This window comes from Lacerta agilis, chromosome 14, assembly GCF_009819535.1.
Source record: "Lacerta agilis isolate rLacAgi1 chromosome 14, rLacAgi1.pri, whole genome shotgun sequence".
Taxonomy (NCBI): Eukaryota; Metazoa; Chordata; class Lepidosauria; order Squamata; family Lacertidae; genus Lacerta; species Lacerta agilis.
In genome coordinates this window covers 1,743,107-1,764,936 of record NC_046325.1, presented here as the reverse complement: position 1 = coordinate 1,764,936, position 21,830 = coordinate 1,743,107, and the positions used below count along the sequence as shown (strand labels likewise).

General features: G+C 50.9%; 1 protein-coding gene across 2 annotated transcripts; it reads left to right on the top strand.

Moving 5' to 3' along the window:
* Window positions 1–6,915: 6,915 nt before the first annotated feature.
* Window positions 6,916–20,434, top strand: AGFG2 (ArfGAP with FG repeats 2). 2 transcript variants are annotated; one of them, XM_033169926.1, is made up of 12 exons: window positions 6,916–7,142; window positions 9,652–9,745; window positions 10,298–10,413; window positions 10,648–10,768; window positions 14,461–14,596; window positions 15,369–15,494; window positions 16,420–16,522; window positions 16,684–16,748; window positions 16,913–16,999; window positions 18,045–18,176; window positions 19,073–19,158; window positions 20,002–20,434. In XM_033169926.1, the coding sequence occupies exons 1-12, from the start codon at window positions 6,952–6,954 to the stop codon at window positions 20,071–20,073; spliced, it is 1,329 nt and encodes a 442-aa protein (XP_033025817.1). In that variant the 5' UTR covers window positions 6,916–6,951; the 3' UTR covers window positions 20,074–20,434. The 2 variants fall into 2 exon arrangements, with proteins under 2 accessions (XP_033025817.1, XP_033025816.1); XM_033169925.1 differs by having other exon boundaries at window positions 6,917–7,142; window positions 15,369–15,506.
* The last annotated feature ends 1,396 nt before the right edge of the window (window positions 20,435–21,830 follow it).

Here is a 21,830-nt window from a genome sequence, read left to right as displayed (position 1 = left end):
GGCAGATGCACTCACAAGTTATTTATTTATTTATAACATTTCTTACCCACCCTTCACCGTAAGGACAGATAACATTACAGCATACAGACTGAAAAACAGATAAAGCTATTATAATTATAAAACAAACCAACCCACTCCAAATGGAACAGAACAGCATAAATCCAAAGGACAAGGTGGGTCCCACAAAACAGAACATATCAACTATCAAAGGCTGGAGGAAAGAGCCACCTGCCAGGAGCAGAGATGGGGAGAGATATGGGGCAGCCAAGCTAATCTGAGGCACCAAGGTCACATCCACACGACACCTGTGGATCTAGAATTGGCCTCCACGGTCACTTACGGACTCACTGATAAGACCGTGTTCATGGAAGACAATCTTCCTCGGCTACAAGTGATCGCCAAAGAAGAAGATTTAGCTATGATTCCTGCATTGCAGGGGGTTGGATCAGATGACCCCTTGGGTCCCTTCTAACCCTATGATTCTATCGTTCTATTGGAAGTGCAAGGCGTTTCCCCCAAAGGATCCTGGGAAATGTAGTTTACCCCAAACAGAGCTATAGTTCCCAGCATCCTTAACAAACTACACTTCTCAGGGTTCTTTGGGGGAAGCCATGTGCGTTAAATGTACAGTGTTTGGCTCCACCTCTTACTGAATTGATTGCATTCAAATGGGTCCTTGGGTGGGAGGCTTGTATTGGCTCACAGGCAGCCCCCTCCCCAAGGGGAGGTACAGACCCAGGGGGGCAGCCCTTGAATCAGGCCCAGATGCCATCCCCACATCTTCCCTCCACAGGCCCTAGGAATGCCATCCACAGCACGAGGGCTTAATTCACCTGCTCATCTTTCTGATGTGATTCCTATCATCCTTCAGCGATGCCCTTCTGCATAGCAGAAACAGGCCAGTCTCCACACAAAATAATAAGCAGGCACACACACCCTGCCACCAGAAATGACAACATCCAAAACCCAATGGGGGAACATTTCAACCTTCCAGGACACTAGATAATTGACCCTCAAATAGCCCTCCTGGAGCAAAACAACTTCAGAGGGAGACTGAAGCTCTGTGAAAGCGCTGGGTAGATCAAGTGTTTCAGGCCAAACAAAGACAAAGGATTTTTAGCACACTCTATGTGGCAATTGGCTTGTCGGTGCCAGGATCAAGAACTGTTTTGTGAATTACCACTGCTAAGTATGAGATTACCACTGCCTGCAGTTTCCCCACATTTCTTTTTCCTCTGACCTCACTTTTTACAACCCCCACCCTGCAGCAAAACCATATGGTTTATATACCTATGACTCAGGATGAACCTGATGAAGTGGACTCTGGTCCAAAAAAAACTTATGCCATAATAAATGTGTCAGTCTTTTAAGATTCCGCAAGACCGTTCGTTGTTTTTGCTGGAAAAGATTCACACAGTTCCTCCTGTGGAAAATGAGAACTTTGCAACTTGTAAGAACCGGTACCTGAATTTGTTACCTTCCTCTTCCCTCCCCATCAGGGCCGTCTTAAGCATATCCGGTGCCGTGGTGCAAAGATCCCTCCACACACACACACACTCACACACACACCCGTTTCCCAGAGTTGTCAACCTTTTTTTTAGTTTAGTTGGTTTGTTGACCATTATTTCCCATATAAATAAACACTAGCAGAGAGTTCTAGGAGAGAAAGAGGCAGAAGAGATAAATTCATTTCTGCAAACTGAGGTTTGAACGGGACATTTAAACCAGAAGAACGCTCTTTTGCAGAGGTGAGGAGCTAGGAGGCAGAAACAGCCATCAAACAAAATCTCCAGTGGATCTGTGTTAGGAGGCACACTTTGCCTCCCTCCTCCAGGTCATTTTCACCCAACGCATTATCAAATTCACCTCTGCAAAACAGTGTTATTCTGCTTTAAATGTCCTATTCAAAACTCAGTTTGCAGAAATGAATTTATCTCTTCTGCTTCTTTTTCTCCTAGATCTCTCCGCTAGCGGGAAGGCAGTGCAGGGTGGGGTGGGGTAGGGGTAGGGGAGAGAAGGCTGAAAGATTCTCCAGATCCAAAGGCTAGGATCACAAGCTCTGTTCTCTCCCCCCGCCTCTTCCTCCCCAAGAGACAGTTGGTTCTATGCATTCATATTATTTACGATTTTTATTCTTTCTAAAAACCAGCCATCCAGCATAGCCACCCCAAATATTCCCAGTAAAAAAAAGAACATCGCCTTTGACGGACTTTGAGCTGGTGTAGAAAGGCAGTGCCTGGGAAGGGGGGTGGGTGTTTGGTGGGGAAGATCCGGGTCCTCTGCATGTCTTACTCAAAGGAAGCTCCCTGGGACTCCAGGGAGGCTCACTCTCAGGCAGGCGCGCCGAGACATGGCAGCCCTGGTGGTCCTCCACAGCTTGGCGCCTTGGCTCACTGCGCCACTCACTACACTGAATGGTAAAGATGGCCATGTTCCCCATACTTTCCTATCACATTTGTGGCCGTGCCTTTTAGATTGCAGTCACACAGGTAGGGATTTTATTGTTTTTTAACATGTGCGTCGTGCTAATAAAGTTTAGGGGTGTTGTTGTTGTCGTTGGCATCCGTCTGTCTCAAGAGACAATGGAGAGCGCCTCCGGGTGTCAAACTGCTGTGCTAGCAACACCGAAGTGACCTCTGCAGGATGCAAGCCTGGGGAGAACTGGCACTTTTACAAGTTTCACGTAATGCCCCCACCGCATCTGTAAGAACTGTAGTATAGCAGCACCAACACTTTGGAACTCCCTTCCTATTGATATCAGATAGGCACCTTCACTGTTTTTTTCGGCACCTGAACACACTCTTATTTAGACAAGTCTACCCAGTTGTGTGGTTGCTGGCCTTGAGCCAGACAACCTGGAGATGGGCCTTAAATGGGCCTTAGAAAGCACTGCTAACAACAAGGCCAGTGGAAGTGATGATATTCCAGCTGAACTATTTAAAATTTTAAAAGGTGATGCTGTTAAGGTGCTACACTCAATATGCCAGCAAGTTTGGAAAACTCAGCAGTGGCCAGAGGATTGGAGATCAGTCTACATCCCAATCCCAAAGAAGGGCAGTGCCAAAGCATGCTCCAACTACTGAACAATTGCGCTCATTTCACACGCTAGCCAGGTTATGCTTAAAATTCCACAAGGCAGGCTTAAGCAATATGTGGACCGAGAACTCCCAGAAGTGCTAGCTGGATTTCGAAGGGGCAGAGGAACCAGAGACCAAATTGCAAACATGCGCTGGATTATGGAGAAAGCTAGAGAGTTCCAGAAAAACATTTACTTCTGCTTCATTGACTATGCAAAAGCTTTTAACTGTGTTGACCACAGCAAACTATGAGTGCCTGATCACCTCATCCGTCTCCTGAGAAATCTCTATGTGGGACAAGAAGCTACAGTTAGAACGGGATATGGAATAACTGATTGGTTCAAAATTGGGAAAGGAGTACGACAAGGCTGTATATTGTCTCCCTGCTTATTTAACTTATATGCAGAATTCATCATGCGAAAGGCTGGACTGGACGAATCCCAAGCCGGAATTAAAATTGCCGGAAGAAATATCAACAACCTCAGATATGCTGATGACACAACCTTGATGGCAGAAAGTGAGGAGGAATTAAAGAACCTTTTAATGAGGGTGAAAGAGGAGAGCGCAAAATGTGGTCTGAAGCTCAACATCAAAAAAACTAAGATCATGGCCACTGGTCCCATCACATCCTGGCAAATAGAAGGGGAAGAAATGGAGGCAGTGAGAAATTTTACTTTATTTGGTTCCATGATCACTGCAGATGGTGACAGCAGTCACGAAATTAGAAGGCGCCTGCTTCTTGGGAGAAAAGCAATGACAAACCTAGACAGCATCTTAAAAAGCAAAGACATCACCTTGCCGAGAAAGGTCTGCATAGTTAAAGCTATAGTTTTCCCAGTAGTAATGTACGGAAGTGAGAGCTGGACCATCAAGAAGGCTGATCGCCGAAGAATTGATGCTTTTGAATTATGGTGCTGGAGGAGACTCTTGAGAGTCCCATGGACTGCAAGAAGATCAAACCTATCCATTCTCAAAGAAATCAGCCCTGAGTGCTCTCTAGAAGGACAGATCCTAAAGTTGAGGCTCCAGTACTTTGGCCACCTCATGAGAAGACTCCCTGGAAAAGACCCTGATGTTGGGAAAGATGGAGGGCACAAGGAGAAGGGGACGACAGAGGACGAGATGGTTGGACAGTGTTCTCGAAGCTACCAACATGAGTCTGACCAAACTGTGGGAGGCAGTGGAGGATAGGGGTGCCTGGCGTGCTCTGGTCCATGGGGTCACGAAGAGTTGGACATGACTAAACGACTAAACGACTAAACAACAACAACCACAACACCCTGTTGTGTAGGAAGCTTGCATGAGTTTTAATTTGTGGTGTCCAAACTTTTTTCAAAGAGGGCCAGATTTGATGAAGTGAAGGGCTGTGGGGGCCGACCAAAGTTGTTGACCTTTTGAAGTTGTTGAGCTTTTTTATTCCAAAATCAATAGTCCCCCTCCCCACACTCACAATTTAAAGGCCATAGGTGGGGTGCCCAAACCTTTTTCAAAGAGGGCCAGATTTGATGACATGAACATGCTTGAGGGCCAACCAAAGTTGTTAACTTTCTTTTAGGATTGAAGTTGTTACGGTTTCTTTAGGATTTTACCCCAGCAAATAAAATGCCACAGGGGCCAGGTTAAACCAACTGGTGGGCTGGATTAGGCCCCCAAAACGGACTTTGGACATGCCTGTTTGGCTATTCTCTTTTGGCTTTTAACTTTCCGTGTATTTTAAAATATGGCTTTCAATGTTTTAACTTTTTGTAAACCACTTAACAGCCAAGGAGTCTATAATTTTTAATGAAACAAATAAATAAAACAAACAATTAAAAGTGGATTGCCCATTGCTCAGGGCAACGTGTTTTTTTTAAGGGGAGACAGCAAAATAATGCGGGAGGTGTCCCGCTCCCCAAAAAAATTTACCTGTAAGCTCACAAAGGTTGCTGGGATGCAGTGCAGTCAGGTGGGGCAGTAAAATGTGGCTGGTCTTGCAAGCCACAAAATGGGTTTGTCGTTCAAGTGTTATCAGTTCCGCCATTCCAGGATAAGCCCTTGAAAAGAAAAGAAAAATGACTGGAGGACCTGCATCCCACGGACATGATTTGAACCCGTTCCTTAGCAAATTCCTACCCATCTGAGATTCCTACCCATCTGAAACAGAGAGAGTATATAACATATCGACACAGTGGTGGGAGATGTGCAAAAAAGTATTAAACCTCCCTGCACAGCCCAGCGCCATGACAAAAATACAAATCCCTCCCTTCCTCATTACATTCACAATTTAATGGGCGGCCACACTCTGCCATGTGGCCTCCGGATGGTGTAGCCATGGGTGTAAGTGGCCCCTGGGGCCTGGGCTCAGTAAGACGAGGCAGCCATGCTTTGAAAGAACACCAGATTTAATTTTAAAATCCATCACAAATGGGCTTCATTTTCCTCTGTTTTTTCTGGGTTGTTTTCCATTTTGCTCATTCCTCTGACACGATTCTTTGCTTGAATCAGATTTTCTACTTCTCTCTCTGAAATGTATAAATATGCATTACTATATATATCTGTAGGAAATACCCCATTAGAAATATATATGTGTGTATGTGTCTGTACACACACACACACACACACACACACTGTCTTTCTCCTATTTCCTACAGAGCTTGTGGTTGCTGCTGCGGTTGCTCCCCTTCTAAAACAAACTTTATCAGGAAATTCCTGTTGTTTAGTGATTGCCCAGTTTAACTTCCTTCTTTTGCTTTTCACTCTTTGGGCAAGCTCTTGATTTCTTGCTTCACTCAATCGTTTGATTTTTCTGCAAGCTGGGGTGGGGGTGTGGAATCAGCCTGGTTTTCCTTCTGCTCACTCTATTATATATATATATATATATATATATATATATATATTCCCTCCGTGTTTGCCTCGCTCCTGTCCCGTCATCTGGTCTGATCCAGCAGCTGTGCCCTTAATCATGGCTATTATTTTAATGGTAGAAAATGGCAGTTACAGGTGCCACACAACATCCACGTTGGTAAGAAATCCAACAGCACACGCACTCTGGAACTCCCTGCCTATTGACATCAGGCTGCACTCTTTTGGGCACCTGCTAAAACACATTTTTGTTCAGGCAAACCTGCCCAGATATGTAGAATCGTAGACATGTGTTACCATCAGGCTATTATTACCTTAATCCTTGCTTTATATGCATTTGGGGGGGGAATGTTTTAAATAGTTCTTTTTTTTAACCTGCTTTGCTAATATCTGTTATTTTTAACAATCAAGAGATGTATCAACTTTGTTAAATAAATTAAGTTAAATGGCAGAACTGGAAACTCGAGCAGAAAAATTCAGTTGTAAAATGGGGGAGACTGAATTCTGAGGTAAAACCTGAGGGGTCACGTGGCCTTTTGGGCGGGAAACACCCGCACCACCCTTCCCGCAACCGTCCTCTGGCAACGAGCACGCTTGGCGAGGGGAAAAGGCGGGAGAAATCTGCGCATGCGTTCCCAGAGTTAAAACCAGGCCACCGTCGGCTACTTATCGGCCGGGGAAGTGGCAGGAGACGATGCGCCTGCGCACTGAAGGAAGCCCCCTTCCTCCCCGTGCGGGTTCAACGCCTCCCTCGGCTTCGGAACCCGGAGCACGCGCAGACGACGCGAGGTCGCGCGCTTCCCCCACTTGCGCGCCTGCGCGTAGCGGTTCAGGGGGCGGCGGCAGCATCAGCAGCGAGGACGAATGGGGTGGGATCGAAAGGTCGGCGGGAGAGGGAGGGGCGGGGAGGGGGGGAAGCCCCAGCCGGAGGAGAGCGGAGCATGCGCCGTGCGCGGCGGGGGGCAGCTGGGCGCATGCGCGGCGGCGGGCGGCGGCGCTGACAGGGAGCGAGGGGGCTCAGGTGCGCGCCCGGATGGCGGCGTCCGGGTCGAGGAAGCCGAGCTCCCCGCGGGACTCGGAGTCGGAGGTCTGGTCCCGCCGGGTGAGGGAGCTCGTCAGCTCCGAGCCGGCCAGCCGCCTCTGCTTCGAGTGCGGCCAGCGAGGCGTCACCTACGTGGACATCACCATCGGCAGCTACGTCTGCACCACCTGCTCGGGGGCGCTGTGAGTGCGGCGAGGGGGGCGGGGCCACGCGGCTATGCGCGAGGGGAGGGGGCGGGGCCACGCGGCTATGCGCGAGGGGAGGGGGCGGGGCTATCCCCACGCGGAGTTCCTCCTGTGGGCGGGGCATCGGCGACCCTTCCTCAACCGGGCGCCCTCCCAGCTGCGTCAGGGACCCCGGTGGGGGGAAGAAGAAGAAGAAGAGTTTGGATTTGATATCCCGCTTTATCACTCCCCGAAGGAGTCTCAAAGCGGCTCACATTCTCCTTTTCCCTTCCTCCCCCACAACAAACACTCTGTGAGGTGAGTGGGGCTGAGAGACTCCAGAGAAGTGTGACTGGCCCAAGGTCACCCAGCAGCTGCATGTGGAGGAGCGGAGACGCGAACCCGGTTCACCAGATTACGAGTCCACCGCTCTTAACCACTCACCACACTGGGGAAGGGGTTAATGGTTTGTTTGTCCGTGTTGCTGCCCTTGTTTTTATTATGTGTTTGGATCTTGTGAACTGCCTTCTGTTCTACAGGTGAAGGGTGGTATGCAAATTTAATATATAAATATAAATAATAATAATATGAGCCCCACAGCCAGCCTTGGCCAAGGGTTGGGGGCTGTGCTCCAAAACAGCTGAGGAGCTCCAGGTTGACTGAAGGCTAGACAACCTTTGGATTTGCTTTCCATCTCTGTGACCTACATGAGACCATCAGGCAAAATCATCTGGAGGCTTAGGACGGGAGAAGAGTCTTCCAGGAGGAGTGCAGTGGCTCCTCTAGGGCAGCATCCAGTTCTCACAGTGGCCAACCAGATGCCTGCGGGAAACCAGCAAGCAGGATCCGAACACAAGAGCAACGTTCTCCCCTGTGTGGTTTCCAGCAACTGGCACTCAGAAGCATCTGACCATGGAGGCAGAGTGCAACCATGAGTGGCCAGCCAGATGGCCCAGATGAATGGAAGAAGCCCACACCAGCAGGACTTGAGTGCAACAGCATCACTCCCCATTTGCGACCCTCAGCAAACCGCGGGAGTTACAAAGCAGCAAGTAAAATTATAGAAACACAATTAAAAGAAGGCCAGCGGATGATGGAACAGACAGAAGGCACCAGCGATTTGGAAGAGGCCTGGTTGCACTTTGTGTGAGGTGCGGAAGGACCTCTGGGATACTGCAGGATTGGTTGCTGCAAGGCGGCGCAGTGCATCCTGGGCCACTCCCTGATGCTGGCCTTGCTCTTTGGCCTTCGCTAGCCAGTGGGAGGCAGGGGCATCTCTTCGCTAAAACAAATAAGAGTTTCATAAGCTCCCCTTTGAGCAGAAAGGCAGGTTAAACCCCTTTTGACCAAAGTAAATAGAAACTCGGTGAGTGGAGGTTGTTGCCCTGGATGGTGAGGGGTATGGCTGACATGAGAGGGAGGGTGGGGGGGAAAAGGAATCTGTGGAATACTTTTAAGCCAGCCGTTGTCAACCTGGCGAGTAAAAAGCGACAAGCTTATAGAATTATGCCTGGCATAGAGAAAGTGGGCAGAGAATAGCTTTTCTCCCTCTCTCTGGTACTCATGGGCTTCCAATGAAGCCGAATGCTGGAGGATTCAGGACAGATAACTGGGAGTCCGTCTTCACACACAGCGCAGTTGAAGTGCGGAACTCCCTCCCACAGGAGGCGGTGATGTCCAGCAACCTGGATGGCTTATTTAAAAGAGGATTGGGCAGATTCATGGAGCAGGAGAGGGCTTTCGATGGCTACTGGGTGGCCAGAGGTAGCAATGCTTCTGAACACCAGTTGCTGGAAAGCACAGAAGGGGAGGGTGCTCTTGCGTTCGAATCCTGCTTGCAGATTTTCCCATCATGGGCATGTGGTTGGCCTCTGTGAGAACAGGATGCTGGGCTAGATGGGCCAGTGGCCTGATCCAGCAGGGCTCTTCTTGTGTTCTTAAATCGTGGTGATACGAGTCCTTAATTTCTCTCCCCACCTGCCCCACCGAGGTTGCCCAGATCCCTAATCCAGGTTTGCTCCCTGAGAAAGTTCTCCCCACATGGGTTCCACAGTTCCTCCTCTCCGTGGCATTCTGAATATTTCATTTTCGACCCTCTTAATAATTAACTGCCACAGGCAGAGAGAATCCTTGCGTCAGCAGGTCAGAGCACTAGGGGACAGGGCCATGAGGAGCCCAGTGGGGCAGAGTCGACATCTAGGCTCTCTTCCCTGAGGGCCCAGGCCTCTCCTGGATTCTGCAGCTCAGGATGCCCAGCACTCTGTGCGTTTTCCTGGCAGCTCAGAGAGCTGTCAACATCACTCTCCTCACCAAGGTGTCTCTCTTGCAAAAGCACACAGAGTTTGCTGAACTCAAAGGCCTGGTTTCTCCTGCTCTCCCCCTAGAGAGCCTTGGCATCCACTCAGTGGCTATAATCAGCAGGTGCTGTGATTCCTGCGTTGTGGCGGGCTGGACTAGATGACCCTTGGGGGTCCCTTCCAGCTCTACAGTTTAGTGATTCTTCTCCCCCACCCCACCCCTAATGCAGCCGTGGCCTGAACCCTCCTCACCGGGTCAAGTCGATCTCCATGACGACCTTCACGGAGAGCGAGGTGCAGTACCTCCAGACCCGTGGGAACGAGGTGAGTCGGGGGCCACCTGGGGCCTTCATGGCAGTTGTGCCCTGCTTTCTCATATGTGTATATAAGACAATTTATAATAGTAAGGTGGCAAGCTCGTTTTGGTGACTGAGGAGGCACGAGTGAGGTTTCAGAGGGTGGGCAGGTGATGGTCCTCTCCTGCTGTACTTGCTTCAAGCCCACTCACTTCCCAAAGAACCCCCAGAGTTCTGTATTCCTCATATGCATTGATAAGATCCCATATCTTCTAGCGCAGCAGCAATTAGACTTTGGAACTCCCTGCCTGTTGACATCAGGCAGGCGCCTTCCCCGTACTTTTCCAGCTCCTGCTAAAAAGCATTCTTGTTTACGCAAGCCTGCCCAGTCGATTTGTGGTTTAATCCCTTTTTAGTTTATAGCTGATTTGAATATTTTTTTAAAATTCTTTATATGGTAGCTTTTATTGATGATTCTGTTGTTTCTGTCTCTCTTTGTATACCTCTTTGAGTTTTCCCTTCTCTTACAAGCATACAAATCTTACGAAGTAAATAATTCTGGGCCTCCTACCCACCCCAGGCCTGTCGGAAGATCTGGTTGGGCACCTTTGACTCGCGGACGTCTCTGCTGCCAGATTCCCAGGACCCTCAGAAAGTGAAGGAGTTTCTGCAGGAGAAATACGAGAAGAAGAGATGGTGAGAATGACAGCGGCCAGTCCTTCAGGGGGAGCTCAAATCCCAGGAGCTTATTGGGTGGTAAAGGACTCAGATGAAACTCTGCAAACTGGTGTGGGCTGTTTATTTTCACATCTTTCTCCATAGGCGAAATGTTGACTTTTCTCTCTCACACCCCCCCACACCCAAGGGATGAGAGGGTGGGGAGATCATCCTGGGCGGTGGTCTATCTTCTCCTCTGACTTCCCCCCGCAGGTACATCTCCCCGGAGCAAGCCAAAAGCCTACCCTCGCTGACATCCCAAAGTTCCACGGTGGAAGTGAAGACGCTGCTGGGAGACTCGGGAGCGATGCCTACAGCATCCAAGCCTAGCCAGGTTGGAGTCTCTGGCATCCTTCTGGCTCGACTAAGTTGCTCAGAAATTCTTTCCATTCACTGGCCAACCCAGACTAGGCCCCTACCCTGTTTCACAAGCTCTAATATCAGGTTTCTGACAGCTGTTGGGGAGTAGCAGGGCAGGGCCCAGTGGGCTGTAGTTTGCAGTGTTCGGGGCTTGTGTAATTTGGAGAAAAGACGAGCAAGAGACAACAAGGAACAAAATAGAAAATTCTTTCCAGTAGCACCTTAGAGACCAACTGAGTTTGTTCTTGGTCTGAGCTTCCGTGTGCATGCACACTTCTTCAGATACACTGAAACAGAAGTCACCAGACCCTTAAATATAGTGAGGGAGTGGGGAGGGGTATTACTCAGAAGGGCCGTGGGAATGGGGGATTGGCTGATAGGTGTGGAAAACCTGTTGGCGACTGTTAACAACTGCAATTGGTCTTACAGGAAAAAGCAAGGGGTGAGATGGCTAAAAATAGCTTTGTCATGTATAATGAGATAAGAATCCAATGTCTGTTCAGACTAGGTTTCTCCATGGTTTTAAGTTTGGTAATAAGTTGCAATTCAGCAACTTCTCTTTCCAGTCTATTTCTGAAATTCCTTTGTATTAAGACAGATACTTTGAGATCTTGTATAGAATGTCCTGGGAGACTGAAGTGTTCTCCTACTGGTTTCTCTGTCTTGTGATTCCTGGTTTCAGATTTATGTCCATTTATTATTTGGGGCCAGCAACATCAAACATACCATCTCAGGACTATTTAATTGGTCACCTTCTAACATTGTGTATGCCATCAAATGCCAACAGTGCCCTTCAGCTCTCTATATTGGACAAACAGGCCAAACCCTACGCCATAAATAACACCAATTGCAGTTGTTAAAGGTTGTCAACAGGTTTTCCACACCTATCATCCAATCCCCCATTCCCACCACCCTTCTGAGTAATACCCCTCCCCACTCCCTCACTATATTTAAGGATCTGGTGACTTCCGTTTCAGTGTATCTGAAGAAGTGTGCATGCACACGAAAGCTCATACCATGAACAAACTCAGTTGGTCTCTAAGGTGCTGCTGGAAGGAATATTTCTATTTTGTTTCGACTACGGCAGACCAACACGGCTACCCACCTGTAACTGGAACAAGAAACAAGAAATTCACGGAGGATAAGGCTGTCCGTGGCAACTAGCCACAATGTTGACATGACAGGGTTAAAAGATGAAGATCGGCCCGGAGAAAGTCCTCCCTGAAGCTGAATGCTGGGAGATTTAGGGCAGGTGAAAGACGGCCATGCAGTGACCTGTTTATTCCGTAATGTAACAGTATGGGGTGGCCACGATCCAGCTGCATAACGAGCACTCCCGGCCATTCGTCATCTCGGGTCCCGTGGGCTTCCTGATGAGGCACGTAATTAACTGTCTTAGCAGAGTAACGCAGCTCGTCCCTGGAAAGTAAGGCTAAATAAGGCTCCCGGAGTCCATAGTCTTTCTCTAAGACTTACTTTATTGCAGAAAAATATATATACATCAGCCTGGAGCACACTCTTCTTGCATGGTGCTCACGGCACACACAATTCAGAACTGCGACACACAGAAAAACAACAATACTATACATCCAGCTGAGGAGCATCACTTCCTCTCCAGGTTTAACCCTGTGTTAACCTGTTAACTCCAACACTGTTAATCTGTGGAACTCCCTCCCACAGGAGGCAGGGGTAGCCACCAACCTGGATGGCTCTGAAAGAGGGTTGGGCAAATTCATGGAGGAGGAGAGGGGCTATGGATGGCTGCTAGCCACAATGGCTCTTCTCTGCTCTCTACAGTTGGAGGCAGCAATGCTTCTGAATGCCAATTCCTGGAAATCGCAGGAGGGGAGAGTGTTGCTCTTGTGTTTGAATCCCGTTTGTGGGTTTTCCACTGAGGTGTCCGGTTGGCCACTGTGAGAACAGGATGCTGGACGGGGGGGGGGGGCATTGGCCTGATCCATCAGGGCTCTTCTCAAGCTCTGGCCTCATCCTTTGTGCAAGGCTTAATGATGGCTGACAGTATAGCAGCTCGCCTGCTCTAGAGGAAGGCAGGAGGAAGGTGAGCCGTGTTCATTCTTTCGTCAGGTGGTGGCACTCATGTAAACTGTCCCTGTGCTGCAAGCGCCTCACCACCTGTTTGAATGCAGCACACCCTTCCTGGCTGGTTTCGGCCACCCCCATGAGAATATAAGAAGCGCCTGCTGGGTCAGGCAAAAGGGAGCCCACCTCGTCCAGCATCCTGTTCTCACAGCGGCCAACCAGGTGCCCATCATGAGAAACCTGCAAACAGGACCTGAGCACAAGAGTCCTCTCCCCTCCTGCCGTTCCCAGTGACTGGTATTGGGAAGGGGCTTCAGAGGCAGAGCAGAGCTAATGGCCGCTGGCGAGTATGATGACGGTGAAATTTCTATACTGCCCTTCATCCAAAGATAGCAGGGTGGTTTGCAGTATAAAACACAGAACTGCGTAATATAATAACAAACAAACAAAACACCCCCCTCCCCCTGTTTAAAAGGCCATATACTGCCACAGTTGAGGCTCCAGTATTTTGGCCACCTCATGAGAAGAGAAGACTCCCTGGAAAAGACCCTGATGTTGGGAAAGATGGAGGGCACAAGGAGAAGGGGGCGACAGAGGATGAGATGGTTGGACAAATTAAGCATCTTGTCAGAAAACAAGACTCCTGGAATTATATTCCACCTCTTACTGTTCCCCACAAGGGGGCAGTGATGTTGTCAACAACAGAAAAGCAGCGTTTACCTTCCTGCCGGAGTGGTACCTATTTATCTACTTGCACTTTGACGTGCTTTCAAACTTCTAGGTTGGCAGGAGCAGGAACCAAGCAACGGGTGATATAAAATAAAATAAAATGAAATAGTGAGAAGTAAATATAAATTCCCCAGAATAAAAACAGGTCAAATTGTACTTTAGTAAATAAGAGGAGACTCTTGAGAGTCCCATGGACTGCAAGAAGATCAAACCTATCCATTCTTAAAGAAATCAGCCCTGAGTGCTCACTGGAAGGACAGATCCTGAAGTTGAGGCTCCAAGACTTTGGCCACCTCATGAGAAGAGAAGACTCCCTGGAAAAGACCCTGATGTTGGGAAAGATGGAGGGCGCAAGGAGAAGGGGACGGCAGAGGATGAGATGGTTGGACAGTGTTCTCAAAGCGACTGGCATGAGTTTGGCCAAACTGCGGGAGGCAGTGAAAGATAGGGGTGCCTGGCGTGCTCTGGTCCATGGGGTCACAAAGAGTTGGACACGACTGAACAACAACAACAACATACTGCCACAGGTCTGGTTGTAGAGGAACATTTTCACCTAGTGCCTGTTAACAACCAACAATCCACCCCACCCCACAGAATCAGTAGATTCTGAAACTTTGCTCAAGTTTGAAAATTTGCTCAAGTTCAAAATAAGCATGGCATGCCAGGGAGACCTTTGCGACGCCCTCTTCACCTAGCCGTTGTGTGTTCTTTGCGGGCAAATGCCGCATAAATCTATCTCCTTACGATCCAACAATATGCAGTATTCTCCCTCAGCGCCTCAGAAGGCCACAACTTGCTTCAGAGTGCATTTGCGGTGAATGCCGGGCTCGGGGGGGGGGAGATCTCTTCCTGGGCAGGATCCTGGCCTTTCAGGCTGACCGGTTTTTCTTTTTCCAGATTGCAGATAGGAGCCAGCCACAGGGCTCCCAGCCATCCAAGAAAGCCAGTATGGACCTCTTGGCCGACATCGGGGGAGACCCCTTCGCTGCCCCTCAGCCTGGACCTGCCTTCCCAGCCTTCCCTGCTTTTGGGAGTGAGTAACTTCTTGTGGGTCGCGGGAGCTTCTTTATCACACTAGAGAGAGGGTGTGTGTGTCTGTCTGGGCAGTTTTGATCTGGAGGGAGTCCAGCTGTGGTGTGTTAACTGAGGAGGCTTCAAAATGGGCATCATAAGGGGGGGCACCCAAGCATCCAGGGAGATGGGGGAGCTGCCTTTTCCCCTATGGGGAAAGAAAAACGAAAACTCCCAATCTTTGCTCTCTGGCTGTTTTTGGACTACAACTCCCATCATCCCTGACCACTGGTCCTGGCACCGAGGGATGATGGAAGTTGTAGTCCAAAAACAGCCAGAGGGACAAGTTTGGGAAACCCCTGATTTAGAGAACGGACCACTAAGATGCAGGGTGCGCTTACAAACCTAGCATTCTGCAGTAGCTGGGTCACTATTGCTTTCCTATGGAATTGCAGATGGGGGTGAAGAAGGTGTGATGGGGTGTGTGTGTGAGTATTCCTGCCTTGCAAAGGGGTTGGGCTGGATGACCCTCGGGGTCCCTTCCAACGCTTAACGATTCTATGAGAACGTTCTCCCTTTTCTCCTAATGCCCCGTACTCAGATTTGCTCGAGGAGGTCAGAGCCATAGACTTGGAGGGTTGGAGGGGGGACCCCAAGGGCAGTCTGGCGCAGCCCCCTGCGACGCGGGAAGAAATTCATCGGTGGTAGATTCAGGACCGGCCACAGAAGCAACTTAACCCATGCACAACCCTGTGGCTAAATAATCCCTCTTGTGCTCTCTCGCTCTCTCTCAGGCCAGGTGCCAGCCCAGGCCGCCTTCACCAGTTTTGATGCCTTTGGAGGAAGTCCTGCCGGAGTGACCTTTGGGGATGCGTTAGCCGCCAGCCACAGCCCTTTCCAGAGCCAGCCCATGGCAGCAGGTAACATGCCCCGTAAGTGCACTGTTACCATTACTGCTATTTTGTCCATTCCGTTTATATTCCACCTCCCCTATAGTTCCTCACACACACACACCCTTTTATCCTCGCAATGTTTTATTCCTTACTCATTCTCCTTTCGTCGGAAGGCGGAGACTGTTTTACTCCCACAGGCCTTTGGGAACTGACAAATGTTTCCACTGCCTGCATTTTAACAGATTTGTTTTTGTGTTGCTTTGAAAACATACAAAAGATAGTTTAGAATGTAACCAAGGTAAAGGTAAAGGGACCCCTGACCATTAGGTCCAGTCGCGGACGACTCTGGGGTTGCGGTGCTCATCTCACTTTACTGGGCGAGGGAGCCGGTGTACAGCTTCTGGGTGATGTGGCCAGCATGACTAAGCCGCTTCTGGCGAAACCAGAGCAGCGCACAGAAACACCATTTACCTTCCCACTGGAGCGATACCTATTTATCTACTTGCACTTTGACGTGCTTTCAAACTGCTAGGTTGGCAGGAGCTGGGACCGAGCAACAGGAGTTCACCCCGTTGTGGGGATTCAAACCACCAACCTCCTAATCGGCAACCCCTGGGCTCGGTTTAGACCACAGCACCACCCGTGTCCCGTAACTAAGCTGTTACATATTACATGCTTTTAGCTTTTGTATTTTACCTGCTGTGTTTTAATTTGCGTAAACCAGCTTGAGTCCTGGTCTGGGAAAATGGCGGGAAGGGGGGGAAGATAGGGGGGGGAATTAAAAATATATTTAATTTGTATATCTTCATCAGCAGATCTCAGGGCAGTTCACAGTGTAAAAATACAACATAAAAGCACAAAACACATGATTAGAACAAGAACAAAGAAACACAAAACAGTAACTCCCAAACAAACCAATATTAATTAATATTCTTCCTCCTCTTCCTTGCAGGTGGAACCCACATGGGCGGTTTCCCCGGCTCCCCTGCTAGCCAACCAGGAGTGGGCATTCCAGACATGGGCGGGGCCTTCAGAGTGGGTGGAGTCCCAAGCAGGTACTGCATTTCCCTCTTGATCGACTGGTGGGACATTTCTGCCTTTGGGCAACGTGTGTGTGTGTGTGTGTGTGTGAGTCTAAGTGGCCTCTGGGTGCACCTCCCAGAGAGCCTTGTACTTACCTGCTTCCTCCTCCTCCCCCTCCCCCTCTCTTTGCCAGTGTCTTTGGGGCCCTGAGCCAGTCGCCTGTCCTGCCCCCGCCCAGCCCAGCCACGGCCTACGGGGGTAAGTAGTTTTCCTTCCTCCACTCGGTTTGGATGGTTGCTGCTGTCGTCATCATCTTCAATTTCTCTTGCTGTCATCATCTTCCTGGGGTGTAGCAGGTGCCAGTTGCTTAATTTGTGTTATAACTCGGGGGCGCTTTCTCTTTCTCTCTCTCTGACTTCCAGCTTGCACCAACCCTTTCGCCACCCCTGCCGTTGCTCAGCCGACGCTGCCTTCCACCAACCCCTTCCAGACCAACGGCATGGGCCCAGGTAAGCCCTTCCTTGCCGCCTTGAGACTCTCAGGGTCGTAGGTTTGAGCCCCACTTTGCGGGGGGGGGGGGAGAGATTCCTGCATTGCAGGGGCTTGGGCTAGAGGGCCCTCGTGGTCCCTTCCAATTCTACAGTCCTGTGGTTCTTATCATTCGAGCGGAGGTGGGAGGGTGGATAAGAGACGGCGAGTCGGGCAAAGGAGGAGTAGGGGCTGGTTGTGTAAGCCGCCTTCCGCCCTGCAGAACTCATAGAATCGTAGCGTTAGAAGGGGCCCCCAAGGCTCATCTAGCCCAACCTCTGGCATGGCAGGCATCTCCCGCTGCTCCCCGCAACCCAGTTCACAGCACCTGACCCTTCGAAAGGCACCTTTGTGTAAATATAGTTGCAGGAGGGAAGCCGCCAATCCGCACCTGGGTGCAACAGTGCTCTCCCCACCCACAGTTCCCAGCAGCGGGTATTTGGAGGAATACCTCCTTTGACATGTGGAGATAGAACACAGCCGGAAGAGCGTTCTGGATCAGGCCAATGACCCACCTAGCCCAGCCGGTTTGGGTCCTGCGCTGTGGAGCAGCGGAAAACAAGCTCGCTCCATCTTTCACCTGACATCCCTTTCAGACGTTTGAAGATGGCTGCCTTCTCTCCTCAGCCTTTTCCAGGCATCCCCCAACACCCTCCAACACTCCTCCAGTTTCCAGGCCCCTGATTTTGGTTGCCCTCCTCTGCACAATACCCTTCTTAAATTGTGGCACCCAGAATTGGACACGGGGCTCCAGGTGTGGTCTGACCAAGGCGTAATGGAGCAGTACTATTCCTTCCCTCGATCTGGACACTAGACTTCTGTGGATGCAGCCGAGAATAGCATTAGCCCTTTTTGCTGCTGCGTCACACTGTGGGCTCAAGTTAATAAGCTTGTGGCCCCCTAAGACCCGCTGCATCCTTTTCACATGTGCAGCCGTCAAGACAGGCGTCCTCCACTGATGCATCAGGTTATTCCTGCCACTCCTCATTTTTCTGGCTCTCTCTCTCTCTCTCTCTCTCCTTGCAGGCGCTTTCGTGGTGGGGTCCCCCAGCAGCTTCTCCACCTCCCCCCTCTCCAACGTCTTCGCCTCCCCACTGCAGCACCAGCAGCCGCCTCTGTTCCAGACCCAAGCAATGCTGAGTCAGCAGCAGAATGGCGGTAAGAGGTGCTTTTGTTTGGGGGGGGGAACCTCAGTCCAGAAGTAGACATGCCGTTGCACACCCACTCAGAGAAGCTGCGGGCTTTCGCATTTGAGGCGCTGCGGAATTCAGCGGCCTGAGCCTCAGCTTTCTAGAAAAAAATTAATAAACGGCAGGCAAGGTCCTATCCCTCGTTGGGGTTGTGATGGGCTCTGCATGCGTGGCCAAAATCTCTCGAGGCTAGAGGGAGGCCGCCCAGGGTCCCCACGTAGCTCATTGCCCCTTCTTCCCATGGTTTCTCATGGGAGAAGAAGATAATGCTGGGGGGAAAGGACCCCGGTGACCCCGATTAAGCCCCTTCCACCAGCGCAGCAGAGAGGGGGCCCCTGGAATACCAGCACAGGGCACGAAAGCTTCCCACAGGATTTGGAGCAGAGTGTAAATATGTCTCGAGCAGAGGGCTGGCCTGCCTGATCTGGGGCCGGTCACTGCCTCTCAGCCTAGCCTCCCTCGCAGGGTTGTTGCTCTGGGGGTTAAATGAGGACGGGGAGGACCATGAGCGTGTCATCTTGAGCTCCAGACTCTCTGTCTTAAGAGAGACAATTATGGTCTGTAGCGGTTAGAGTGTCAGGCTAGGACCTGGGAGAGACCAGGGCTTGAACCTGCCCCACCTACTCTCAGCCCGAGCTACTTCATAGGGCTGGTGTTTGGGGGATTAAATGAGGAGGCCAGGAGAACCATTGAGCTCCTTGGCGATATAAAGGCAATTAAAAAAAAAAAAAAACATTTGCAGCCTCCCTGGGTGTGTTTTAGGCCCTCTGGGTGGCAGGAATGTTCTCCGAAGCTTCATCTCATTACGGCAAAAGTCATCTCAACACTCACTCACACTCTCTCTGTGTCTCTTTCCTGCCTCAGGTTCCCCGTTCAGTGGATTTTCTGTTGCCAAAGCTGCACAGAGACCCCTTGGGCAGCCTGTTGGGATCTCCACCAACCCTTTTGTGGTAAGGAAGCCCCCATCCCTCTCCTTCCCCCTTCTCTTCCAGCCCTCCAACCTCTCCTGCTTGCCAGTTCCCCATCTCTCGTGATCACCTTTCCACACCCCAGCCCCTAGATCTCTGTGTGTGTGTGTGCATCTGTGAAGGCTCCAGTACGAAGGCAGGTGACACTCACATGATCTTGATATTAATCAAAGAAAGCAATGTTTTTTCCTCAGTTTGAGGTGCTGGGGTGGGAACAGGCTCCCTATGTAGAAAACTTGCAGCGTTTGGGACTTTTCAGTTCACAGGGAAAGGCACAGAAGATGATAAAAAAAGTTCCACATAGCATGGGAAAAGCGGATTGAGAAAATTTTTCCTCCCTCTCCTAACTGGAGGGCATCCAGGACAGATGAAAGAAAGTCCTTCTAGCTGATAGTTAAACTGTGGAACTCCCTCCTGCAGGAGGCAGTGGTGGGGGAAGATGTCCCAACGGTTGCCTTTTAACCCCACAGTCGGAGGCAGCGATGCTTCTGAAACCCAGTTGCTGGAAACCCCGGGAAGGGAGAGTGTTGCTCTTGTGCTCGGATCCTGGTTCTGGGTTTCCCAGAAGAGGCCACTGTGGGAACAGACAGGGGGAGCCCTTACGTTATTGATAATAACTCAAGGAAAACAGTATTTCCCTCTGTTTGGGTGGCAGTGGAATAAATTGGGTTTCCCTCCCTAGCTTACAGAATCTTTGGATATTTCAAGATGATCTTTCCATTCAGTTATTTGGGTGTGTGTCTCTCTCTGTGTGTGTATTGATCCTTCTCTCTCCCCCCCCCCTGCCCCCCCACTCACCCACCTCTCTGTCTCTGTCTCCCACAGACCCCGATGGCCTCCTCGCCTGCTGGCCCTTTCTCCCTGGCGAAACACCCCCCCACCAACCCTTTCTTATAGCGCTGGCTAGACGACAGACCGCCGGAGACCCCCGACTCGCCTCGAGAGTGTGTGTGTGTGTGTGTGTGTGTGTCATATAGGAGAGAGCGTCTCTGCCACTTGGGCACTTTACTCTTCTCGCCCCTTGGACTGGGGGTGGGCGCTTAAGTGCTTTTCAGAAGGTTTTTTTGGGGGGGGGGGACAGACGTAGGTCCTCTCCCTCCAGAAAGCAGAGCACGATGTGACTTGCCAGGGAGCTGGGTCAGCTCGCTGGAACCTAGGGCAGTGATGCAGGCTGGGGAGAAGATTGGGGAGGGGGCCGGCAAGCAGTTCTGAGCGATGCTGAGGAAGCTCAGTACCTAGAGGTGGGTGTGCATGTTGGGTCAAGAGGTGCCCCTCTGCTTCCTCCTTGGCCCCCCCTCCCACCAGCTTCCCAGCAGCCCTTGTTGCGGGGTGGGTGGGGGGCATGTCTGGAGGGGAGGAGAGGAGGATGTTCAGGCTCCGCACAGACCAGCCTGCACCCGCCTTCAAGGTCTCTCTGGCCTCTTCCGGGCTCCCTTGCCTGCCTCCGTGGGGAGGCTTCTGGGCCCCTTCTCCTCTAGGGCTAAGGTGCCCCAAAGGCAGACAAGGAAGGCTTCCCGCATCGATTCCTCTTCTGCTGTGCCCGTCCTGCCTCTTCCTCTCATCGTTTTATTGCACTAGACGAGGCGGCAGGGAGATGCAGTCAGGGTTGCCTACAAACACACCTGCCTGCTTGTGAGCAGACAAAGTGGGGCTGGAGCAATGGAGGCTCCAGGCGGCATTGCCGGAGCCCCAGAATCGACCCAAAGGCTTGTCCCTCCGTGGAAGAAAGACAGAGGCAGTGGGTATGGTCTGGGCCCCCTCCCCTGGCTTTGCTGCCGTGCAAAACCCAGACTTTGCAGTCAGTCCTTGTTTGGGTCCCCGCACTGCCGGCTGTGTGCTCTGCCTTGTTGGGTGGGGGGAGCCTTCTGGGAAAGCCTTGGCAAGGGTCTCTGAGCAGCCCCCTCCCCAACCTCCGAGATGTGCGGGGGGCAGAAGGGAGAGCTCTCTTTTTCCTCTCCCAGCCGACACGCGCTCAGAGTCGTATCTCTGCCAAAAAAAGATGCCCTGAGCCACAAAACCCTCCGACGCCTGCTTTTCCCGCCCTAGGGGGAACCCCAGAAAGACACCCTTCCATCCCCCCCCCCCGGGAGGTCTTTCACCAGCCTCGCCTGGTCAGACAGTGCCTGCAGAATCCCAACATTTCAAAAGCGGGGTTTTATGCATCTTTCGAAAGCAAGTCCCTTCTCCTCCTCTAACCCCCCCCCCCCGGCGCTCCCTTTTTGTGGTCTCAGGAAATCTGACCAAAGCGTTGCAAGTTTCCGTGTAATTCCGTTTGGCTGAATGCAGAAATGGGTTGGGGGAATGTGCTTGCTGGATCTCAATCCCCGGGAGCAGGGAAAACTGCGGCTTTGCTAAGCGAATGGCGGCAGCTCTCGTTGTGCTTCCTTAAGTGTGCTGTAGCTCGTTACCTGTCCGCCCGGCTCCCACCTCCGCTCTTCCTCCTCCGCCGCCCGCACACTTACAACCCAAGGCTCCTTCAAAGGCCACAATCCCTTCTCCCCCACGCACAAGTATTCTACCTACCCCAGGCTTTTCCCTTTCTTTGGGGGTAACCCTTAAATCGCCCCTCCTGGGAACAGAACGGAAGCGTTTCCCCACCCCCCTTAAGGAAGACTGGAGTTTATATTTTCGACAAAAGTATGGACTACGTTTTT